Source organism: Paroedura picta, chromosome 7 (assembly GCF_049243985.1).
Source record: "Paroedura picta isolate Pp20150507F chromosome 7, Ppicta_v3.0, whole genome shotgun sequence".
Taxonomy (NCBI): Eukaryota; Metazoa; Chordata; class Lepidosauria; order Squamata; family Gekkonidae; genus Paroedura; species Paroedura picta.
This window is the reverse complement of record NC_135375.1, coordinates 120911841-120932197: the sequence shown is the minus strand read 5'-3', so window position 1 is coordinate 120932197 and position 20357 is coordinate 120911841. Positions and strand designations below refer to the sequence as shown.

The window sequence follows — 20357 nt, the reverse complement described above, 5'->3', positions numbered from 1 at the left end:
GAGCACTACTGTTGGCTAACGAGGATGCCAATTAGGCTAAACAGGTAATCATTGGAGTAGCCATGGAAACCAAAAGACATCCCTCCCAAACTCCATCTATGCCAGAAGAGAGATTTTTGCGTGCTTCATGCTCAACATGTGTGTGCCGAGGGAGAAAACTCTCCGAAAAAGCCCACGGGGTAAGGCCCATAGGGATAAGGCCCAGATGTGGTTGTGCACGGTCATTGGTGGTCGTGCATTGCCATAAAAGCCATGATCTGCCCAATTTCATGGGTTCGCGGAACCCTGTGGGTTAGGTCATGCCCAGCACCACTTTGTCTTAGGAAATGGGTGCCTCCTTCCTCCTCAATGGGCACTGCTCCTTCTCTGTAGAGGCTTTTTTCTAATTCTTCCTTGCCACTTAGGTAACACCAGCCTGCTATCTTTGCAGGTGGGATGGTGGGAGAACTTTCTGTTTCTGAAGACTAAAATTACAAGTGGGCACTGTAGCCAGTACGGTGTTAGACAAGCATGGTAGTTTTAAATTTGTAATTGATATTTTCAGGTAATTCTCCCAGGGAATTGTGTGAAAGAATACATCTGTTTGATTGATTTGTGCACATGTGTGTGTATGTGGGGGGAATGAAACTACAATCATGTTTGAATTTCCCAGATGAGGCTAAACCAGAGATAAAAATCTTGCTTATACGTCTCCTGTCACATAGCGGTTTCATTATTTATTTAAAACATTTATTAGCTATCTTTTTCCCTTATGGAACTCAAGGTGGCTTACAAGATTTTATAACAAATGAAAGCAACAATGATAATGATAAAAACTCATAAATACTCTCAATTTAAAAACTCCAATTAGAATGTTAAAAAAAATAAAAGCTAAACCAGTCAAATCTAGTCCAAAATAAAACTCTTTTCAGCTGCCTCCTGAAGATCAAAAGTGAGGGGCCAGGCACACACCCCAGAGGTGTTTGTTGCATAATTGTGGAGCTGCCACAAGAAAGACCATCTTTCATGTGCCTATCAGATAAGCTTCCTGGATTGCTGGGCAGTCTTAATTGGATGAGAGATTGTCCCTGCAGACTGTCCCTGCGGTCTTAATTGGATAAGGTGTTGTATTTACCAGTCTGATAGGAAACAGCAACTACTGCAAGTGACAGTGAGGAGTGACAGTGAATCTGCCCGTGCACTGGAGGCCTCTGTAGGAGACAGTTTAAATATAGTTGGAATAGATGCGTCCATGGTGTGTTGTGCTCAGTTGAAAATTTCAGGCAGTCATAAGATGAAGAGCTACTCTAGCCTGTGCCTATTGAAAACAAAGGCTCCCTGGAGTGTGTGTCAGAATGGAATTCTGGTAACAGGGTGTTGATCAGCATTATTGGGATTATTGGACCAGATTTTTCAGCTTCAACAATATGGTTTTGAATTGTGGTTCTTACTGTGTTTCTCTCTCCTTCCTGCAGGTGAAGACCAAGTTTGGGATGTGAGCACAATGAGCGTAAACCAGCAAGCTCATGCCGGGCCACCTTACGGGCAGCCCCAGCCTGGATATCCCGGATATCCACCGCCTGGCTATGGAGCGCAGCAGATGCCAGGCATGCCTCCCTCTCAGTATGGTGCTTACAACGGTCCAGTGACAGGATACCAGCAGATGGGCCCTCCTCAAGGTAGTTTGACAAGGGTTAAGGAGAGGGCATAGCCTTCTTGTGAGGTTAACTCTTTGTTTCAGGTGTTGCATTTTGTCTTTCAGCTCTCTAGGGCATCCGACTCCAATGGCACCTTTAAAGCCAACTAAGTTTTATTTGAGGCATGAATTTGATACGTTTAAAATGGTAGCTGGAGGCATTCAAGTTGTATAAACTTTATTCATGGTTCAAGTTTGATAGCTAGAAGCATACCAAATAATCCATTGTATACAGTCAGGCTGTACGCTACAGCTGCATCTGTTCCAATCCTACAGAAAGAGAGTCTCATCTGAGGGATCTAGAACAAACCTGATGAAGTCAAGATAACAAAACCAGATTGGTATCCAGAGAAAACCTGTTACAAGACTGGCTCAAAAGAGACAATAAGAGAACACCTCTAGTGGTCACACACAGCTCTCCACTCAGAACAATTCAACACATTGTCAGCAAGTTACAACCTCTAATAGATAATGACAGTTACCGGGGGAGGGGGGGAGGATCTGATATCAAGAATTACAAAATTGAGAAACCCATAGGAGACCATTTCAACTGGCCAGAGCACTCAGTGAAGACCTCAAAGTATTTTATTTTAAAGGAATTTCAGAAACAGACTGGAATGGGAGATTTGCTAAATTATAAATTATACAACATCCTTTGAAATAAAATACTTCTTGCTTATGCCCAGAATTAAACTTTGTCTTGGAGGTGTCACTGGACTCAAACTTAGATCCCACATCAGTTTGCTTGTGCTTGTATGTGGATTTATTGCTATTCACAGATCTTATCAACCAAACTGACCACTTTCCAGTTCAAGCACTAATTCAGGCTCCAGTAATGTAAGTGTAATCACGCTTCTTCAGCTGTAATCACCCAGTTACTTATGTATCCTGACTTTAATGAGCCCTTCCTGGCAAATAACCCCTCCTATATATGTAATGGTTGTTGAAATTCTGTATCACTGTATTTGAATAAGGGTGCTTGCACTTGAAAGCCTATTCCTATAAATAAATCTTTGTTGGTCTTCAGGGTGCCTTTAAGGAGTCAAACTTTGTTCTGCAGCTTCAGACCAACATGGCTGCCCACCAGACTCTTTATACTTTACAGGTTGACTGGCTATAGGTATAATTGCAGTTCACTTTCACAGTTGTGAGTGGATGTTAAGATGGCTGCTTTGTATTGTTTCCTTTATCAGATACGTTTGATAGATTGTAAAGATGAAATTAGGTGTTGGCAGCTGAAAGCCCCTTTGTCAAGTTGGCTGTTTGAGGTGAAGAGTTGAGCCTCTCAGTTACCAGGCTAGAACTGAAAGTGATGGGAAGCCTGTGATAGTCGTGGCAGCAGAACGTGTTGGAGGAAACTCTTTTCTGACTGGGACTCAAAACTTGGGAGGGAGGTAGTTGTCAGGTCCCTTGTCTTTGCATAGGTGAACCACAACAGAAGAGCATCCAGGATTGTGTCTTAGCTGGACTTGATCAAACACTGACCGGCCTGCCACATATAACACCTTTTCTTCATGCCCTTTTCAGTTTGTGTCATAGGGGTGTGAAGCCAGGAGAGCTGGTTTCTCTAGTGTGGCTTAACAGGCTGAGTCACCTGTGTACTCTCTTCCTCTGCCACCCCAGAGGTATCCTAGACCTGTCTCTTGTCTTTCCTTCTTGTTCTTGAGTGCAGACAAGACATTTTGCTCAGTGTTCCTTCTGGGGCTGAAGTATTTCACTAATTGAGAAAATATAAGTAGAAATTTGAGTGTTTGATCACAATCTTTATTTTATTTTATGTAAGCCTTTTTAATATTTTATTTATTTTTTTTGTATATGAAGCGCTTGCAGAAAGATGAAAAGAAAAGGAAACAACCAGCTAGCAAAATAATTGTTGATACATGTGAGAGTATAGTCTGTTATTATCTTAAAAAGTACATATTCAGTTCCCATCGCATATTAGTCCTAACCTAAAAGTTACTGCTATCTTTCTTAGCAAAGTAATTGATACATATGAGAATATAATCTGTTATTATCTTAAGTGATATATAGTCAGTTCCCATCGTAAGTTGGCCCTGACCTAAAAGTTGCTGCTGTCTTTCCTAAGAAAGACCAAGTAATTGCTCCGCTGATCGTCACATTCTTCAGGTGGTCGCAAAAGATGGAATTGTGCTCTTTTCCATGATGTATCTGCTGGCAGGTCTTGAGGTATTTGTGCTTCTTGATCCACCAAACTCAGCGGCATTGCCTGATGCTTTTTGAGTAGAGTATTTCTTGCAGCCTTACTGTCAGGGCCCACAAAGCTGTCTCTTGGTTGCTTCTTGCGTGCGGTCGCCTTTGAATAGACTCTGTATACTTTGTCAATCTGAGTCTCTTCCTCCTCTAAGTAGTCTTTCAGGCTTTCGGTGATTTCCTTCCTTAGGTCTGTTTTCCCAAATTCTTCTGAGATGCCTTTGATTTTTACGTTCTCCCTCTAGCTCAGGAGGACAGCTTGGTGGGTGATTTCCCATCTCTCTTCGAGGGAGGCAGGTCAAAGAAGAACTTCTTGTCTCCCTGGTGGGAAACGCCCTCCTTGCCCAGTCTTCTTCCTGCCTCGCTAGAGGGAGTGCACGCAGACTGAGGTCTCCGTTTAAAAGAAGAAGATTTTCCCTTTATTTGTGCTCCTTCCTTCCTCCATCGCCCCATAGCCTTCCTACCCTCAGCCTTTCCTCCACCCCTTCTGATTTCGGCGAGTTTTGGAGGCAAGGGAGCATTTTTGGGGCGGTTTGAGCATGAGGCTGCCCCCCCTTCCTTTTGGCGCAATCGTTCGCGGCGTCTTACTGCGCCTCGTGCTGCGTGGTACTTGCGGGCCTGGAGATGGCTACCGAGCGCAGGGAACGGCGCTTCTCATCGGAGGACGAGCATCCAGCCATCGTTGAACCTGAAGGGCCCGAGCAGCAGCGGCAGGCCGTGCAGGAGCCGGCTCAATGAGAGGCGGCGACCTCTATGCCCATGGGCAAGGCTCAGCGCTCTGAGTCTCAGCGTGTGGAGAGAGAGCCACGCTGCACCCCCCTCCCCAAGCCGACTGACTCAGCGGCTACGGGCGAGGGATCCAACCCTGGATCTGCCAGTCTGGCAAAGCGGTGCAGGCACGAGGCAAGAGACCCCCATCGTGAGGAGAAGAGCAGCCCTGCGGATCTGGGTGATGTAGGGGGAATGGCCGAGAAGTTTAACCTTCCCCCCGAATTTTTCTCCTTTATGCAAAGCTCCGTGCAGGCAGAAATTGCCAGGTTCTGCAGACAGAATTTACCTCCGCTTCCAGATGGGTCTAGGTCCAGGTCTCCTTCCTCCTCTCCTGATTCCAGGGGACATAGGAGAAGATCCTCTTCCCGTCAGGAGAGACCTTGCAATAGATGGCCCACTAAGGCGGCCCAGAAGAGACCCTATCAGGCCCCCAGCCAGCAGTCTGAGTCCTCAGAGGAGGACAGACAGCACAGGGATAGAGATGAGGGGGAGTTTATCACGGACGAGGAAGCGGTGGAACCGATTCAAGTTCCTCAAGTCTGAGAGGTTTTTTAATGCTGAGGACTTCCAGTTCCTGTTTAATAAGTCAATCTCTATTCTGGATCTAAAGTATTCTGGGGAGGAACCTCCTGTGAAACAGGCCAGAAAATACTATGGCCCAAAGGGTAGTGGGGAATTTTTTCCCAAGATTGAGACTAACTTGACTAATTTTCCCTTACCAGAATCCTTCGAGAGAAAGATAAGGGCTGAGTGGGAGAAGCCTATAGTAACCAAGCAATTTCCCTCCTTTATCAAAAAGATGTATGCTCTCCCAGAATATGCTGAGTCTATGTTACAGATTCCTGCAGTTGACGGTCCTGTGGCAGCGCTCCAGCATGCCTGGTATCAGAGGACGGAGAGGGCTTCATTCGTGACGTCATGGATAGAAAGTCTGATTCCGCCCTCCGCAAGGCGCATGAAGCCTGGCGATGTCAATTAGGGCTGCCACGACAGCATCCATTGTGGCTAGAGCCTCGATGGCCTGGTGTAAAAAGCTCCTAACATTGATTCCTGAATCTGAGGGCAGAATACAGGAGGGCCCCAGTAGAATCCTTAAGGTGGCAGTGTTTAGCGCAGATGCATCCCTAGACACGGTAGTTTTTGCAGCGAGAGCTATGGGCTCTACTACTGTAGCCAGGCGCGTCTTATGGCTCAAGGCCTGGCAGGCGGACCCACACTCAAAGACCCTAGTCACCGCTTACCCCTTCCAAGGGGACAAGCTTTTTGGAGAGGCACTAGATCGTGTGCTAGTGGAGACCAGGGATAAGAGGCGAGCTATGCCTAGACGCCTTCGTCGTGATGGCAAGCCCTTTTCACCCGCCTTCCGGAGCCAAAACACTAACCCCAGGTTTAGACCAGAAGGTAGAAGAGGTTCCTGGGGATACAACAGACAGGGCTTCAGAAGGGGAGGCTCAGGGTTTAAGCCCAATCGATTTAAACAGAGCCGATCTGACAGAGCGGAGGGTGGTAAGTCCCCCCAAGGCATGACTCACCGTTCGTTCCTGTGGGAGGCCGCCTTCAGGAGTTCAGCCAGGTATGGTTGGACGCCAAGGTGGATCCCTGACTTAGTGGTTCAGGGGTACAGAATAGAGTTCACCTCCACCCCCCCAGACAGGTTCATCCAATCACCAGACCTAAAGAATCTGGACAAGTTACTCAGAACCACAAGGGCAATACAACACCTACTAGAGATCCGAGCCATAGAGCCCGTCCCTCCTCAGGAGCAGGGGAGGGGCGTTTATTCCATTCTATTCACCGTTCCCAAGAGGAATGGAGACTGGAGGGCCATTCTCGACCTAAAGTTTGTAAATCGATTCATAGGCCTGAAAAGGTTCCACATGGAGGCGCTCCGCTCAATAGCGGAGGCACTACAGAAGGGAGAGTATCTGATTTCCCTAGACCTCCTGCTACCTCAGATCAAGGCCCAAAGGACAGCACTGATATCCACTCAGGTCATCAGGGCCAGGTCATCCAAGCTCCTTCAGCTGGCCAGCTTACTAGGGATTCTGGTATCCAACTCGGAAACCCTTCAGTGGGGACGTGCTCACGCTCGCCTTCTCCAGCAGGCGCTACTCCCTTTTCAGGAAAGGATAGCCAGAAAGGAGGACATTTCTGTAGCTCTGGACTTACAGACAAAATGGAGCCTGTGCTGGTGGACAGTACAGAGCAATTTTACAACGGGAAGGCACTTCTTTGTTCCGGAGTTGCAGCAGATCTTCACAGACGCCAGTCTATCGGGCTGGGGAGCCACGCTCAACCACTCCCCGATCCAGGGGGAGTGGACGGTGGAGGAGAGAAGACTGCCCATCAACCTACTAGAGCTGAGGGCGATCTTCTTGGCCTTAAAGTCCTTCCAGACCAGCATAGAGGGCACGCACATTCTGGTCCGTACAGGCAACATCGCCGCAAAGGCATACATCAATCACCATGGGGGAATCTCGCTCATGCAAGCTTCAGAAGGAATCCAAGAGCATCATGGACTGGGCCGAGTTACATCTAGCATCTCTTCGGGCAGAGCAGTGATGAACACACAAGCGGACTGGCTCAGTAGGCAACGTCTACAAGAGGCGGAGTGGAGCCTCAACCGAGCAGTGTTCAAGAGCATTGTGCGCCACTTCGGATGTCCCAAGATGGATCTATTCGCATCGCATCTGAACTTCCAGGTGGACACCTTTTGCACAAGGTTCTTCCATCCCAGAGCGGCTCTAACAGACGCGCTGACAGCAAGTTGGCCAAGGGGACTGCTGTATGCCTTCCCACCGGTTCCGGTTCTACCAAGGTTCCTGCGCGGAGGAAAGTTGCTGAAAGCAGAGGTGATCCTGGTGGCTCCTTGGTGGCCAAAGCGTTCCTGGTTCTCGTCCATCATCCAGATGTCAGAGGGGCCACATCTAACCCTTCCGCTCGTTCCAGATCTTCTGGTGCAGGGCCCGCTCTATCATCCACGTCCAGGATGGTGGTGCTTGACCGCCTGGCAGTTGAACGGAGGGCTCTGAGCAGCAAGGGCTACAGTTCAGCTGTCACTAGTACTATCTTGGCTTCTAGAAGAGCTTCTACTGTTAGGCTTTACAATTGTTCCTGGAAGGCCTTTGTCCGATGGTCGCGCAGGAAGTCTGTTAACCCTAGTAATCCCAAGATTAAACACGTTCTGGAGTTCCTTTAGGACGGGATCAAGTCAGGGTTACGTTCTGGTACTTTACATAGACAGGTGGCAGCCCTTTCCACCGTCCTAGGCCTGGAGGGTGGCGTCCCCCTCTCTCGTCACCCTCATATTGTTAGGTTTCTCAGAGGGGCAGCCCTCTCTGAGCCCCCTCCCAGGCACCACTTTTCCACCTGGAGGTTGAAGGTAGTGCTCAATGCTCTGACCAAGGAGCCGTTTGAGCCCATCAGTTCTATTCCGTTAGCCAGATTGTCTCTGAAGACTGTCTTCCTGGTAGCCATTACCTCCGCCAGGAGAGTATCGGAGTTGGGGGCCCTTTCCATAGAGAGGGATCTTTGTGTTTTTCACAAGTCAAGGGTAGTGTTGAGAACAGATCCTCTATTTAGACCTAAGGTGGACTCTCGTTTCCATCTGACTCAGGAGATTAACTTGCCTTCGTTTTTCCCTAGACCTAGTTCCGATGAGGAACGGAGGTGGCATAAGTTAGATTTGCGTAGAGTTCTTAAAACTTATATCAACAGAACGGAGGAGATTAGAAAGACCAGAAGTCTTTTCGTGTCAGTCGCTCCGTCCAGACTGGGGTTGGCTATGTCTAAGGCCACCATCAGCAAGTCCATTAGATCCTGCATAGTGGAGGCCTATAGGGCAGAAGGGCAGGTTGTGCTGGAGGGCATAACGGCGCATTCCTTAAGGAGCGCTGCTGCCTCAGCTGCTTTCTCTAACAGGGCTTCGGTGGAGCAAATTTGCAGGGCCGCTACCTGGGCCACTCCTTCCACCTTTACCAGACGTTATAAGATAGAGGCCTTGGAAGTCGCCGAGTCAGACTTCGGCCGTAAGGTCTTACAGCAGGTGATGGACTCTGGCTAGGTACCCTCCCTGGGCTGGGACTGCTCTTGTAAGTCCCACCAAGCTGTCCTCCTGAGCTAGAGGGAGAACGACCCCTGGATACTCACCGAGAGGAGTCCTTCTCCTCATAGATCAGGAGGACAGCTTGTCCCTCCCAGTGGATGACCAGAGTCCTCAATTTATCAAAAAAAAAAAGGACAAGAAACAAATAAATAAAAGAAAGGATTGATCATTAAAGGGAAAGGAGAAGGAGGACAGAGTCTCTCTGGTTGACATAGTTGTTTACGGAGACGTGGTATCAGTGTTTGCTATTTGGTTACGGACTTCCTGTTCGGTCCTTCCTTGCATGTATTGTTCCATAACAGTTTAAGTTTTAGAGTACGAAGCAGTTGTGGCTAGCTCGGGAAGAATTCGACTGAGCAAGGAGGGCGTTTCCCACCAGGGAGACAGGAAGTTCTTCTTTGACCTGCCTCCCTCGAAGAGAGATGGGAGATCACCCACCAAGCTGTCCTCCTGATCTACGAGGAGAAGGACCCCTCTCGGTGAGTATCCAGGGGTCGTTCCTAGCTTTAGATTCTGCTTCCAGGGCTTCGGGTTTATCTTCTTCCACTCTCTCCCGCTCCTGTTGATTAACTTCCAGACATTGGATTCTCGTTTGGTGTGTTGCCAGCTGAGTTGTGTTTTCATCAGCTATTTTTTTCAAACCGTCGATTTTGTCTGAGAGCTCTTTCTTGGTATTTTGAATTTCCTTTTCAACCTTTTTGACTACTTGCAGTATCTCTGAGTTGCCTTTGCATAACAAACGAAATATCTGTGCGTTGGTTAGATGTTCCATTGTAAACAGTCACAGATCACAAACAGGGCATCTCGTGAGAGTTCAGGCGATCAGGAATTATCAGTTAGTCAATCTCTGTGTTCTGTCAGCATCTCCTGCTGAGCTCTCCTTAACAAATTGTTAAGCTCTTTCTTTTGCTTGTTTTTACGAGTGTATTTATCTGGCTTGAGTCCCGTCCAAAGAAAGAATTCCCTTGTAAATTGGTTAGGGGGGAAGAAAGGGGGCTAGTGCCTGGCTTTAAAGAAGAGAAAGCAAACAGCGAACTCACAGTCTTTGTGTTGTAGATTCGTCAGACTTCGGCTGGAAAGAGATAATCTGGGAAGAATGCAGGATTGTATGCGGCTGGTCATTTCAAGTTTAGAGAATTGCTTATGACAAGGATGCCATTATGGTCCCGAGCACAGGCAGCGGTGATCCGGAGAACTTAGTCTCCGCAGATCTGTAGGACCCTCAGGATGCCATTCCTGGTTTCTGGGGCGACCAGTGAGCGAAATTTGCGCATCCCGCTCAGGTCTGCCAGGTGCTTCTGATCCTGGCCCTCTGCTTTGCTCGAGAGCTCGTTACAGAACAGGCTAGCACGGCGCCATCTTCAGTCATCTCTCGTTTTTCTATGTAAGCCTTTTTGACTACTTGTCCCTGAAGTCTCATGGCAAGAGGTTACATAATATTTAAAATAACCTAAGCCCTAAAAGAAATCCTGTGTCCTCACGAAGTAAACGTTTGCTCTGACAAGTATTACATTTCTTCTGTAAACTATTTGGATGTTGCACCATTTCAGTGAGAAGTTTCTATGAAGTGAATCAGATACCAACGAGATGTTGCAAATAACTACAAGAGGATATATGTATGCAGGATCCAAACATTTAGGATTTTGTCTATTCAAATAGTATTTTGATGGCCAGGAAGCTGAAACAATCTACTACTACTACTAATAATGCTGGAGCATTATTGTGGGGGATTCCACTGGATGGAGAGAATAGTCCAGACCAGCAGCATCAGCCGATGCCCAAGGCAGCATTGCATCTAGGAATCTCCCGAAACAGTGCGATTGAATAACCAAACTCAGTGTCATAGGCCCTTCTGCCATCCATTATTACAATTCATTGTCCCAGTTTCAGCAAGCTTCCAGAGTCTGGAATCCAGACGTGACTAGAAATTAAGATAGGAAGCTGTGTTAGTCTGTCTCTAGCAGTAAAAAAGAGCAAGTGTCCTGTAGCTTCTAATGACGAACAAAATTTGCAGCAGGGAAAGAGCTTTTGAGAGTCACTGCTCGTTTCTCAAGCTCTGCTGTAAATGTTGTTTAAGGTAGTGCATCTCCTAAGACTTGCACGGAACAGGGTCTGAAGGGGCAGAGTGCAGTTACTGAGTATTCTTTAGGTCCCCTGTAGTAGAAATGAGAAGCAGTACTAAAGTAGGATTCTTGTTGGGTATGTACTGAGGCCCATTCAGTTTAACTCTGGTGCTGGGTGAATGGGTGGGTTTCAGCTAGTATATTTACCTCAATGATCTTCAGTCCAGTCATAAATTGATAGAAGGGTAGTCTTCAGTTAAGAAGCCAGAGCAGATGTTTTCTGAGTGCTCCCTGACAAATAAGTGGTCTACTCCTTGGAAGACAGAACACTAACAAGTAGGGAATCTATCATAAGGAGTACTGAGAAATTATTATGCCAATAAAGGTATTTGAATTTGAGTACTGAGAAGCAGCTAGACCACTGCTCTAAACAGCCAGATTATGAAGAGTCAGACTGGTGGCCTGTCTAGTCCAGCATCTTACTTTACACAGTGGACCACCACAGTTAACCCTGGAGTACCAGCAACAGGGCATAGGGGCCTAGGTCTCCTATCATGTTGTCTCCTGGCACTGATCTCTAGAGGTTTGCTACCTTTGAATGTGGAGGTTCCCCTCACTTCCTGTGGCTGGTAGCCATCAAAGGACCTATTCTCCATATAAATAATTCCTTCTTAAAATCATCCACTAATGGTGAATTTAATTCCTTGTTGTGTGAAGAATTACCTCCTTCTGCCTACCCTAAATCTATTGTCCATCAACTTCATTGGGAGTTCTGAGTTGACAGATAAAGCTCTGTCCATTTTTTTACTATCTGCATGATTTTATAGAAGAAGAAGAAGAAGAAGAAGAAGAAGAAGAAGAAGAGTTGGTTCTTACATGCTGCTTTTCTCTACCCAAAGGAGGCTCAAAGCGGCTTACAGTCGCCTTCCCTTTCCTGTCCCCACAACAGACACCCTGTGAGGTGGGTGAGGCTGAGAGAGCCCTGACATCGCTGCTCAGTCAGAACAGTTATATCAGTGCTGTGGCGAGCCCAAGGTCACCCAGCTGGTTGCATGTGGGGGAGCACAGAATCGAACCCAGCATGCCAGATTAGAAGTCCGCACTCCTAACCATACTCCTAACCACTACACCAAATCTCTGATTTTATGAATCTCTGATGTCGACTCTTAACATTCTGTTTTCACAACTGAAAAGTCCCAGATTCTTTAGCCCTGCCTTTCTGAGATAGCAGTGACCAGATCAGTACTCACTGTTCTGAATGAATCTGTCTGTACCAAAGTGCAGTACAATATCAGCCACTTTATCTTAAATCTCTTTTCTAATTACCCCTAGTGTCCACTCCAGTCCCAAGATCTTTCTGTCTTGGTTTCGACCACTTCATACCCTATTGTCATATATTTAAATGTAAGGGTTATTTCACATCATTTTACATTTGTCTACACTGCACTTCATATGAAATGTTCCCTGCTTGTCCTTATAGAGAGATCCTCTTGGAACTCTTCATAATCTGCATGATCTCACCACTTCTGGGGTTTCTTAAAGCCTGAAAACAGTTTCAGGGGTTTCTCAGCAGTAAAAAAAATGAAGGCTGCTCTGCGTGCCTAATAATTCTGCCTGACAGTTTCTATTAATTTATCTGAAACAGATTTTAGGCTGGTTCCCCTCTAGACTGCTCTTTAACAGTGTGACATTTGCTGCTTTGCAGTTCTGCATCAGAAAGGCTACAACAAGATATGTAGATGAGTTAGTAAATCAATATTTTAACTGTTGCATTTCTTAAGAATGCCTTCATCTAGATTCACGGCCATGATTATTCTAATTGCTAGCAGTGCTTCACTGTCATCACTTGCTTGAGACATGTTCCGCTGTGGTCTCATTCAGCCTATGGGAATTTGAAGAATGAGAATTGGGTGCACTGTAAAGTGGCTGCTGTGGTCTGCTGAGACCAATCAAAAACTGGTGGTATTTGCCTAAGAGGGCAGTGTGGCATAGTGGCTTCTAATGGCTTCTAATCTGGCGAGCCAGGTTTGATTCCCCACCTCCTCCATGTGCAGCCAGCTGTGTGACCTTACGCTCATCACAGCCCTAACAGTGCTGTTCTCTCAGAATAGTTTCTCTCAGAACTCTCAGCCTCCCCTACCTCACAGGGTGTCTGTTGTGGGGAGAAGAAGGGAAGACAATTGTAAGCTGCTTTGTGACTCCTTTGGGCAGTGAAAAGCAGGGTATAAAAACTAACTCTTCTTCCTCTTCCTCCTCCTGCTGGAGATGAGGGGTGGGGGGCATTCCCTGCAAGCCCAGAAGTGATGCCTCTTCAATTCTGGAGCATCTCCTGCTCCCATGAGGAAAGTCAGCACTGGTTATTCACTTTGGGGATGAGGCAAATGGGTGTTAGGGAACCCATCACCAGGCACCATGGTGTATATTGGGGCTTGCTAGGTTGTGTCCTGTTAGTGGAGTGTTGATTGGGGAGCTCTTAAACTTCTGCAGGGACTTTGGTAGACATAGCTGTTTCTGTGTTTCTTTGAGTATCTATTTCTATGTATCTGCCCTGAGCTGGTTAGTCAAGTCAGAACTCGGAAGCTAAGCAGGGTCGACCCTGCCTAGTATTTAGATGGGAGACCTCCAAGGAACACGAAGGGTAAAGACCTGGTGGTAGGTAGTGGCAAACCACCTCCAAACGTCCCTTGTCCAGCTGCCAGACACTCCTCGGATCTCCTGTCTACTCTACACCCACCGTACAATAAATAATAAATATGTAACTGAAAAAACTTTATACCCAGAATAAAACAACTGGTCTTAACGGTGCCACTGAACTAAAACTTTGTTCCATTTCTTGAGACCAATATGGTGACCCACCTGAATGTAGCTGTTTGGAGTGTGTTTTTTGAAGGAGATAGGGAAACGTCACAGAATATCTGCATGCCACATAGACACTAGAACTACGTTCTGACTCTGCTTCGTCATCGTCATCGTCATCGTCATCGTCATCGTTATTATTATTATTATTATTATTATTATTATTATTATTATTATTATTATTATTATTATTTAATTTTTTGACCACCCTTCTCCAAATAGGTCTCAGGGCGGTTTACAACATAAACAGTTACAAAGCAATAAAATCCCCATAAAAACCCCAATTTACATGATTGAGAATGTATGTTTTTGGGGTAACACGACTATGAAGTGGCAGAAAACACCACTACTATTAATCCTTTCCCTTCTTTCCAACTTTTCTTATTGATGTATGTTATCTTTCTAGGTTACTTTCCTTCGCTGGGGTTTCCTTCTAAGGGCTCTCCTGTTTCTTTTGATTCTGACACTTCTTTCGCACCTGATTTCATAGGTAAATGGTTTCCTTTCTCTGCAGTGTCACCTATAAGAAAATACTATTGCTGATTGGTCTTATGCAGCATTTCATTTGAATGTTAGACAAGTGATAAAACATGAAGTCGCTAATGTTACATTGCAGAGAATATGTAGGTCCTGCCAGATCACATTAAATGTGATGAATTTCAGTCCTTTATAAGTCCAGTCCTTTATAAGTCAGGTGACTAAAAATGTAAGAAAAAGAAACAAAATGCAAAAGCTAATACAAAAAGTGTTAAAAGTAATTAAAACAATTAATTGCAATACACATAGGATGAACAGGATCATTCATATCATTTATCAAATGGTAGATGAACCCACAAGAGGTTCAGCCATACTGGACTTAATCCTGACCAACAGGCAAGAGTTGGTGGATGAGGTGAAGGAGGTGGAGACCTTAGGGGGAAGTGACCATGTCCTCATAGAATTCCTTTTGAGATGGGGAGCCAAGGAAGCTTGTAGCCAGACGCGGATGTTGGATTTTCGTAGGGCAAACTTTAATAAAGTCAGAGACATGATGAGTGTCATACCATGGACGAGAATGCTGGAAGGGAAGGGAGCATGTGAAGGGTGGGCGCTACTCAAACAAGAGCTATTGCATGCTCAATCCATGACTATCCCACAAAGACGAAAACACTGCAGGAGCTCTAAGAAACCTATTTGGATGAACAGAGAACTTCAAGAGGAACTAAGAAAGAAAAGGAAAATGTTCAGGAAATGGAGGGAAGGACAGAGCTCTAAAGAAGAGTACTTAGAGGTTACTAGGCACTGTAGATCAATCATCAGAAAGACCAAAGCTGATAGTGAGCTAAGATTGGCCAAGGAAACCCACTGTAACAAGAAAATATTTTTCAGTTATGTGAGGAGCAAACGTAAAGTAAATGAGGCAAATAGGCCCACTGTTGGGTGCGGATGGACAAACTCTAACGGAGGATGCAGAGAAAGCAGAAAGGCTTAGTGCCTACTTTACATCTGTTTTTACTCACAGGTCATAGGGTTTAGGCATATCCAGAGATGGCAGTAGCCAAGAGATAGTGTCTGGGTGGCAGGTTGACATGGACAGAGAGGTTGTTGAGAGGCATTTAGCTCCACTGGATGAGTTCAAATCCCCTGGGCCGGATGAAATGCACCCGAGAGTGCTCAAAGAACTTTCCAGAGAACTTGCAAAACCCTTGTCCATCATCTTCGGGACCTCTTTAAAGACTGGAGATATCCTGGAGGACTGGAAGACAGCAAACGTTATTCCGATCTTCAAAAAAGGGAGGAAGGATGACCCAGGAAACTACAGACCAGTGAGTCTGACCTCTGTTGTGGGTAAGATAATGGAGCAGATATTAAAGGGAGCGGTCTGCAAACAACTGGAGGACAATTTGGTGATCCAAGGAAGTCAGCATGGATTTGTCTCCAACAGGTGCTGTCAGACCAACCTGGTTTAATTTTTTGACCAACTAACAGGTTTGCTGGATCGTGGAAATTCGGTTGATGTTGTTTACTTGGATTTTAGTAAAGCTTTTTGATAAGGTTCCCCATGATCTGATGGATAAATTGAAGGACTGTAATCTGGATTTTTAGATAGTTAGGTGGATAGGGAATTGGTTAGAGAATCGCATTCAAAGTGTTGTTGTCAGTGGTGTTTCATCAGACTGGAGGGAGGTGAGTAGCGGGGTACCTCAGGGCTTGGTGCTCGGTCCGGTACTTTTTAACATATTTATTAATGATCTAGATGAGGGGGTGGAGGGACTACTCATCAAGTTTGCAGATGACACCAGATTGGGAGGACTGGCAAATACTCCGGAAGATAGAGACAGAGTTCAACGAGATCTGAACACAATGGAAAAATGGGCAAATGAGAACAATATGCAATTTAATAAAGATAAGTGTAAAGTTCTGCATCTGGGTCAGAAAAATGAAAAGCATGCCTACTGACTGGGGATTACGCTTCTAGGCAACACTGTGTGTGAACAAGACCTTGGGGTACTTGTGGATTGTAAACTAAACATGAGCAGGCAGTGTGATGCAGCGGTAAAAAAGGCAAATTCCATTTTGGGCTGTATCAACAGGGGCATCACATCAAAATCACAAGATGTCATAGTCCCATTGTATACGCACTGGCCAGACCACACCTGGAGTACTGTGTGCAGTTCTGGAGGCCTCACTTCAAGAAGGACGTAAATAAAATTGAAAGGGTACAGAGGAGAGCGACGAGGATGATCTGGGGCCAAGGGACCAAGCCCTATGAAGATAGGCTGAGGGACTTGGGAATGTTCAGCCTGGAGAAAAGGAGGTTTAGAGGGGACATGATAGCCCTCTTTAAGTATTTGAAAGGTTGTCACTTGGAGGAGGGCAGGATGCTCTTCCCGTTGGCTGCAGAGGAGAGGACACGCAGTAATGGGTTTAAACTACAAGTACAATGATATAGACTAGATATCAGGAAAAAAAAAGTTTTCACAGTCAGAGTAGTTCAGCAGTGGAATAGGCTGCCTAAGGAGGTGGTGAGCTCCCCCTCACTGTCAGTCTTCAAGCAAAGGTTGGATACACACTTTTCTTGGATGCTTTACGATGCTTTGGGCGGATCTTGCGTTGAGCAGGGGGTTGGACTAGATGGCCTGTATGGCCCCTTCCAACTCTATGATTCTATGAAAAGGGATTGTTCCTCCATCACTTCATATGGGAAGTACAAGGTTTCATAGAATCGTAGAATTGCATGCCCAAGTGATCCCCACCACCACCAAAATAACTCCAGAATCCAGCCTGGCCCGGAGGAAATTCACCTACCATCCCAAAGTGGTGATCAGCAATTCCCTGGGTATGCAAGGAAGGGCCTCAAGAAACAAACACTGGAACATCCCTTCCTGCCCACCCACTCACCATCTGCTTAAATTCATAAAATCAGAATTTCTGTCAGATGGCTATCTGGCCTCTGCTTAAAAACTTCCAAAGAAGGAGAACCCACCACATTCTGAGAAAGCCTATTCCTCTGAGGAACCACTCTGTCAGTAACTTCTGGATGTTTAGCCAAAAATTCTTGTGAATTAATTTCAACCCATTGATTCTGGGGCAACAGACAACTGCTCCGTCTTCTTTATGACAGCCCTTCAACTATTTGAAGATGGTTATCATATCACCTCTTCTCTCCAGGCTAAATAGACCAACCTCCCTCAATCTTTACTCATACGACTCGGTCTCCAAACCCCTCACCATCTCCATAGCCCTCATCTGGACATGCTCTAGAATCTCTACATGTCTCTTTAGTTATGGTTCCCAAACCTGAACACAGTACTCCAACTGAGGTCTTACCAGAGTGGATTATAGTAGGCAAAGAGTGAACGAGGCACATCACTAGCACACTGCTAGCAGAGAAGTTCTGCTGGCATAAGAAACAGCAGTGTCCTGCTTTCTTGTTCTTACAACGTCCACCTTTGCAGCATTTGGTCCCCCTACTCACAGCCTCAGCTGGTCTGAGTTCCCTTGGGATGCTGAGGGAAGGTAGGAAAAATCTGCTGCCTCCAGCCCTTTCTGTTGATGGAGTTAGTATCCTAACTATAAACATTTTGCTTTTGTGAGTGAGCAAATGTAATTACTCTAGTTCCCATTATTAGTTGTGTGTACTGAAAGGCCCATCCATAATATTTTCAGAAGTTAAAGTAACTGTTCATATGCAGTGGCTGGTTCCCTGGGTAACTGGTATATGATTGACCTTCCATTCAATGTCTCTAGGTTCTTTAAGAGCTCCTGCTGCCTCTGGAGCACTTCCTCCCACATCTGGAACCCTGGTTCCTCCTGGACAGCCGACCTGCAGTCAATTCGGGCAAGGAGATGTGCGCAACGGGATTCCTGCACACACAGCCTCAATGCAAAGGTATTCATGGAAGAGTTATCCAAAACTGGTCTATGATGATCAGCTTGTTGGTTACAAACCTCTTTTTGCTCCATACACAGCAAGATGATATATTTTTGATTTTACACTTTTCACTCTAATTGCTGCTTTGCAACTTTTAATTGGCAGGCATTATACATTTTGGCAAAGAGACTAAGCCAGCTTTAACAGATGTAGCAGTTTAGTCCTTCATGACATTGGCATTACCTGCTTGGGAAATTGTCTGCTTCCATAGGGGCTCTTAAAATCATCAAGGAGAGAGCAAGCAGAAGGGTTGTTTTGATGAGGGGGTTGAGCTATTTATTTATTTATTTTTATTATTATTTTTTATTATTATTTATTACAGATGTTACAGAAAGTTTTAAAATAGGAATTTCACAGACATTTAAAATATTTGTCGCAATGTTTTTGAAATTCTTCTGGCGGCCTGTGATTAACCAAGTCCATTAGTTTGGCCATCACTGCTAGTTCCCTGCGTTTTTTATACCATGCATCCATGTGTGGCTTCTGTTGTTGCTATGGATACATTTATTGGATTTGAGTCTGTGAACCAAACATTAGAAATCAAAACTAATTTGACAACCTTGAAAACTTTAACTTCGCTCCTGGGCCAAAGTACTTTGTGGAGGGCACTTTCTTTGGGGGAGCCAAAGAACCCAGGCCCAACAAATCCAATCCTTACCAAACTTGGAGGGCAAATGGGGACCCTCGAGGGAGCATCCCATCCTTCTCCCTGCTAGCCTGCTGACCAAGGTCTAGAGGTGGAGGCTAGGCCCAGAGCAGCTCCCAGCCTCCACTGCTAACAAAAGGTGCAGAAGTGATAACAAGTGCAGACAACATTTTTGTTTGTGGGATTTAAAACCCCAGTGTAGTTTTTAAAAAGGTTTTTGTCTGGAAAGGGCTGGTGTGTGTGTGTTTGTGTGTGTCAGATTTCTGTCAGTGTGGCCCCCGATCCAAGGATTTTAAGTGTCTGCATTTGGGCCCACTCTTGACTATTAGAATAAGGGAAAATGAAGACAATGGCTTATAGAAGAGCGGTATAGATAAGATTCAGATCGATGAAGACTGCTTTTGGGGAAATAGGGAGCAATGTTTTCTTTTGACCAATTTAGAACAGTTTGAAAATTTGGAGTGAGGCACACTTCAGGTAGCTGGGGTAGAATACTCCTCCTGTGCTAGTCCGAATTTTAATTATTGGAATTATTTTTCCTGGCAAAGGCTTCTTGCAAGACCTTAGAACTGAACTGTTCTGCATATCCAGTGTAATGGGGAAATCTGATCCTTCGTGTTGGACATATTGCCATCCATAGTCCTTAAGTAACATATCTCAAGATCTGTCAGAAAATTGCAGAAATGCAAGTTATTACAACACTCAATACTTTGACATCCCCTGGACTCAACAAGGACAAAGGCTTTTAATCTCACTATACATGCTAACTTTATGTAACTTGTGTATCCACATTCCTCACAATTTATTTTAATTGGGATTATGTGACTGTTAGTAACATGTAATGTAATTTTGAATTCTACTTTTTGGTCCCAGGACATGTACACTGGTCTGGAGACAGATGGGGCTGGCAGTAAAAAGTAGGGTGTGAGCCGTGGATCACTGGCTTTGACAGTTTTATTTCTAATATGTCCGTGTGAACTACAACTGGGTTCGAGGGGTTTGATTGGCTGGTTTGGCAGGGAGTTATCATATGGCTGTGTTTGGATGCTATGACACAGTTTACTAATGTAACAAGATTAACTTTTGTTTACATATTCCTACTGTTATGATGGTCAGTTCTTAGTCTGATGAAGAGTGCTAGCACTCGAAAGCTCACGCTTTGAATAAATCTTCGTTGGTCTTAAAAGTGCTACTGGACTCTGATTTTATTGTTAGAAAATGGAGTTAGGAGAGATGGTGCTTGTGATTGTAGTACAAAACATGCTTTAGGCTCCTTCCATTTTGAAAATTGTGATTGAATTGAAGTTCTTCCTTGCCAGTGTTTGAGATCAGGCACAACCGTGTGTAGCACTAAATAAAGTTCCAGTGATACACATGATTCATGTGGCTGAGGGTAGTTTTCAAGCCATCTTTCTGTTTTCCTCTCAGACCTTCTTCCTCTCAGCAATACATGCTTGGCCCAGCACTCGCCCCTGTTTCCCAGCCGACCACTTTCCAGTATGCATCACCTCCAACGAGCACACAGCAACTGACCAATCATATGGCAGGAATGCAGATAGGCGGTGCTTCAACTTCAGCTCCTCTCCCAGCTGGTCTGGGCTATGGTGAGTTATTAG

At 45.4% G+C, this 20357-nt stretch overlaps 1 protein-coding gene across 3 annotated transcripts in view; it reads left to right on the top strand.

Annotated features, from left to right (window-relative positions):
- The window catches only part of SEC24C (SEC24 homolog C, COPII component), a 79337-nt gene that overhangs the window by 5969 nt on the left and 53011 nt on the right, over positions 1-20357 (top strand). For 2 of the 3 annotated variants that reach the window (XM_077346188.1, XM_077346187.1), the window contains exons 2-5: positions 1455-1658; positions 14088-14171; positions 17912-18053; positions 20170-20345. In XM_077346188.1, coding sequence (XP_077202303.1) covers positions 1484-1658; positions 14088-14171; positions 17912-18053; positions 20170-20345 — 577 coding nt within the window. In that variant the 5' untranslated portion in view covers positions 1455-1483. The remainder of the gene's footprint in view (positions 1-1454; positions 1659-14087; positions 14172-17911; positions 18054-20169; positions 20346-20357) is intronic. The other variant, XM_077346190.1, reaches the window with a different exon arrangement.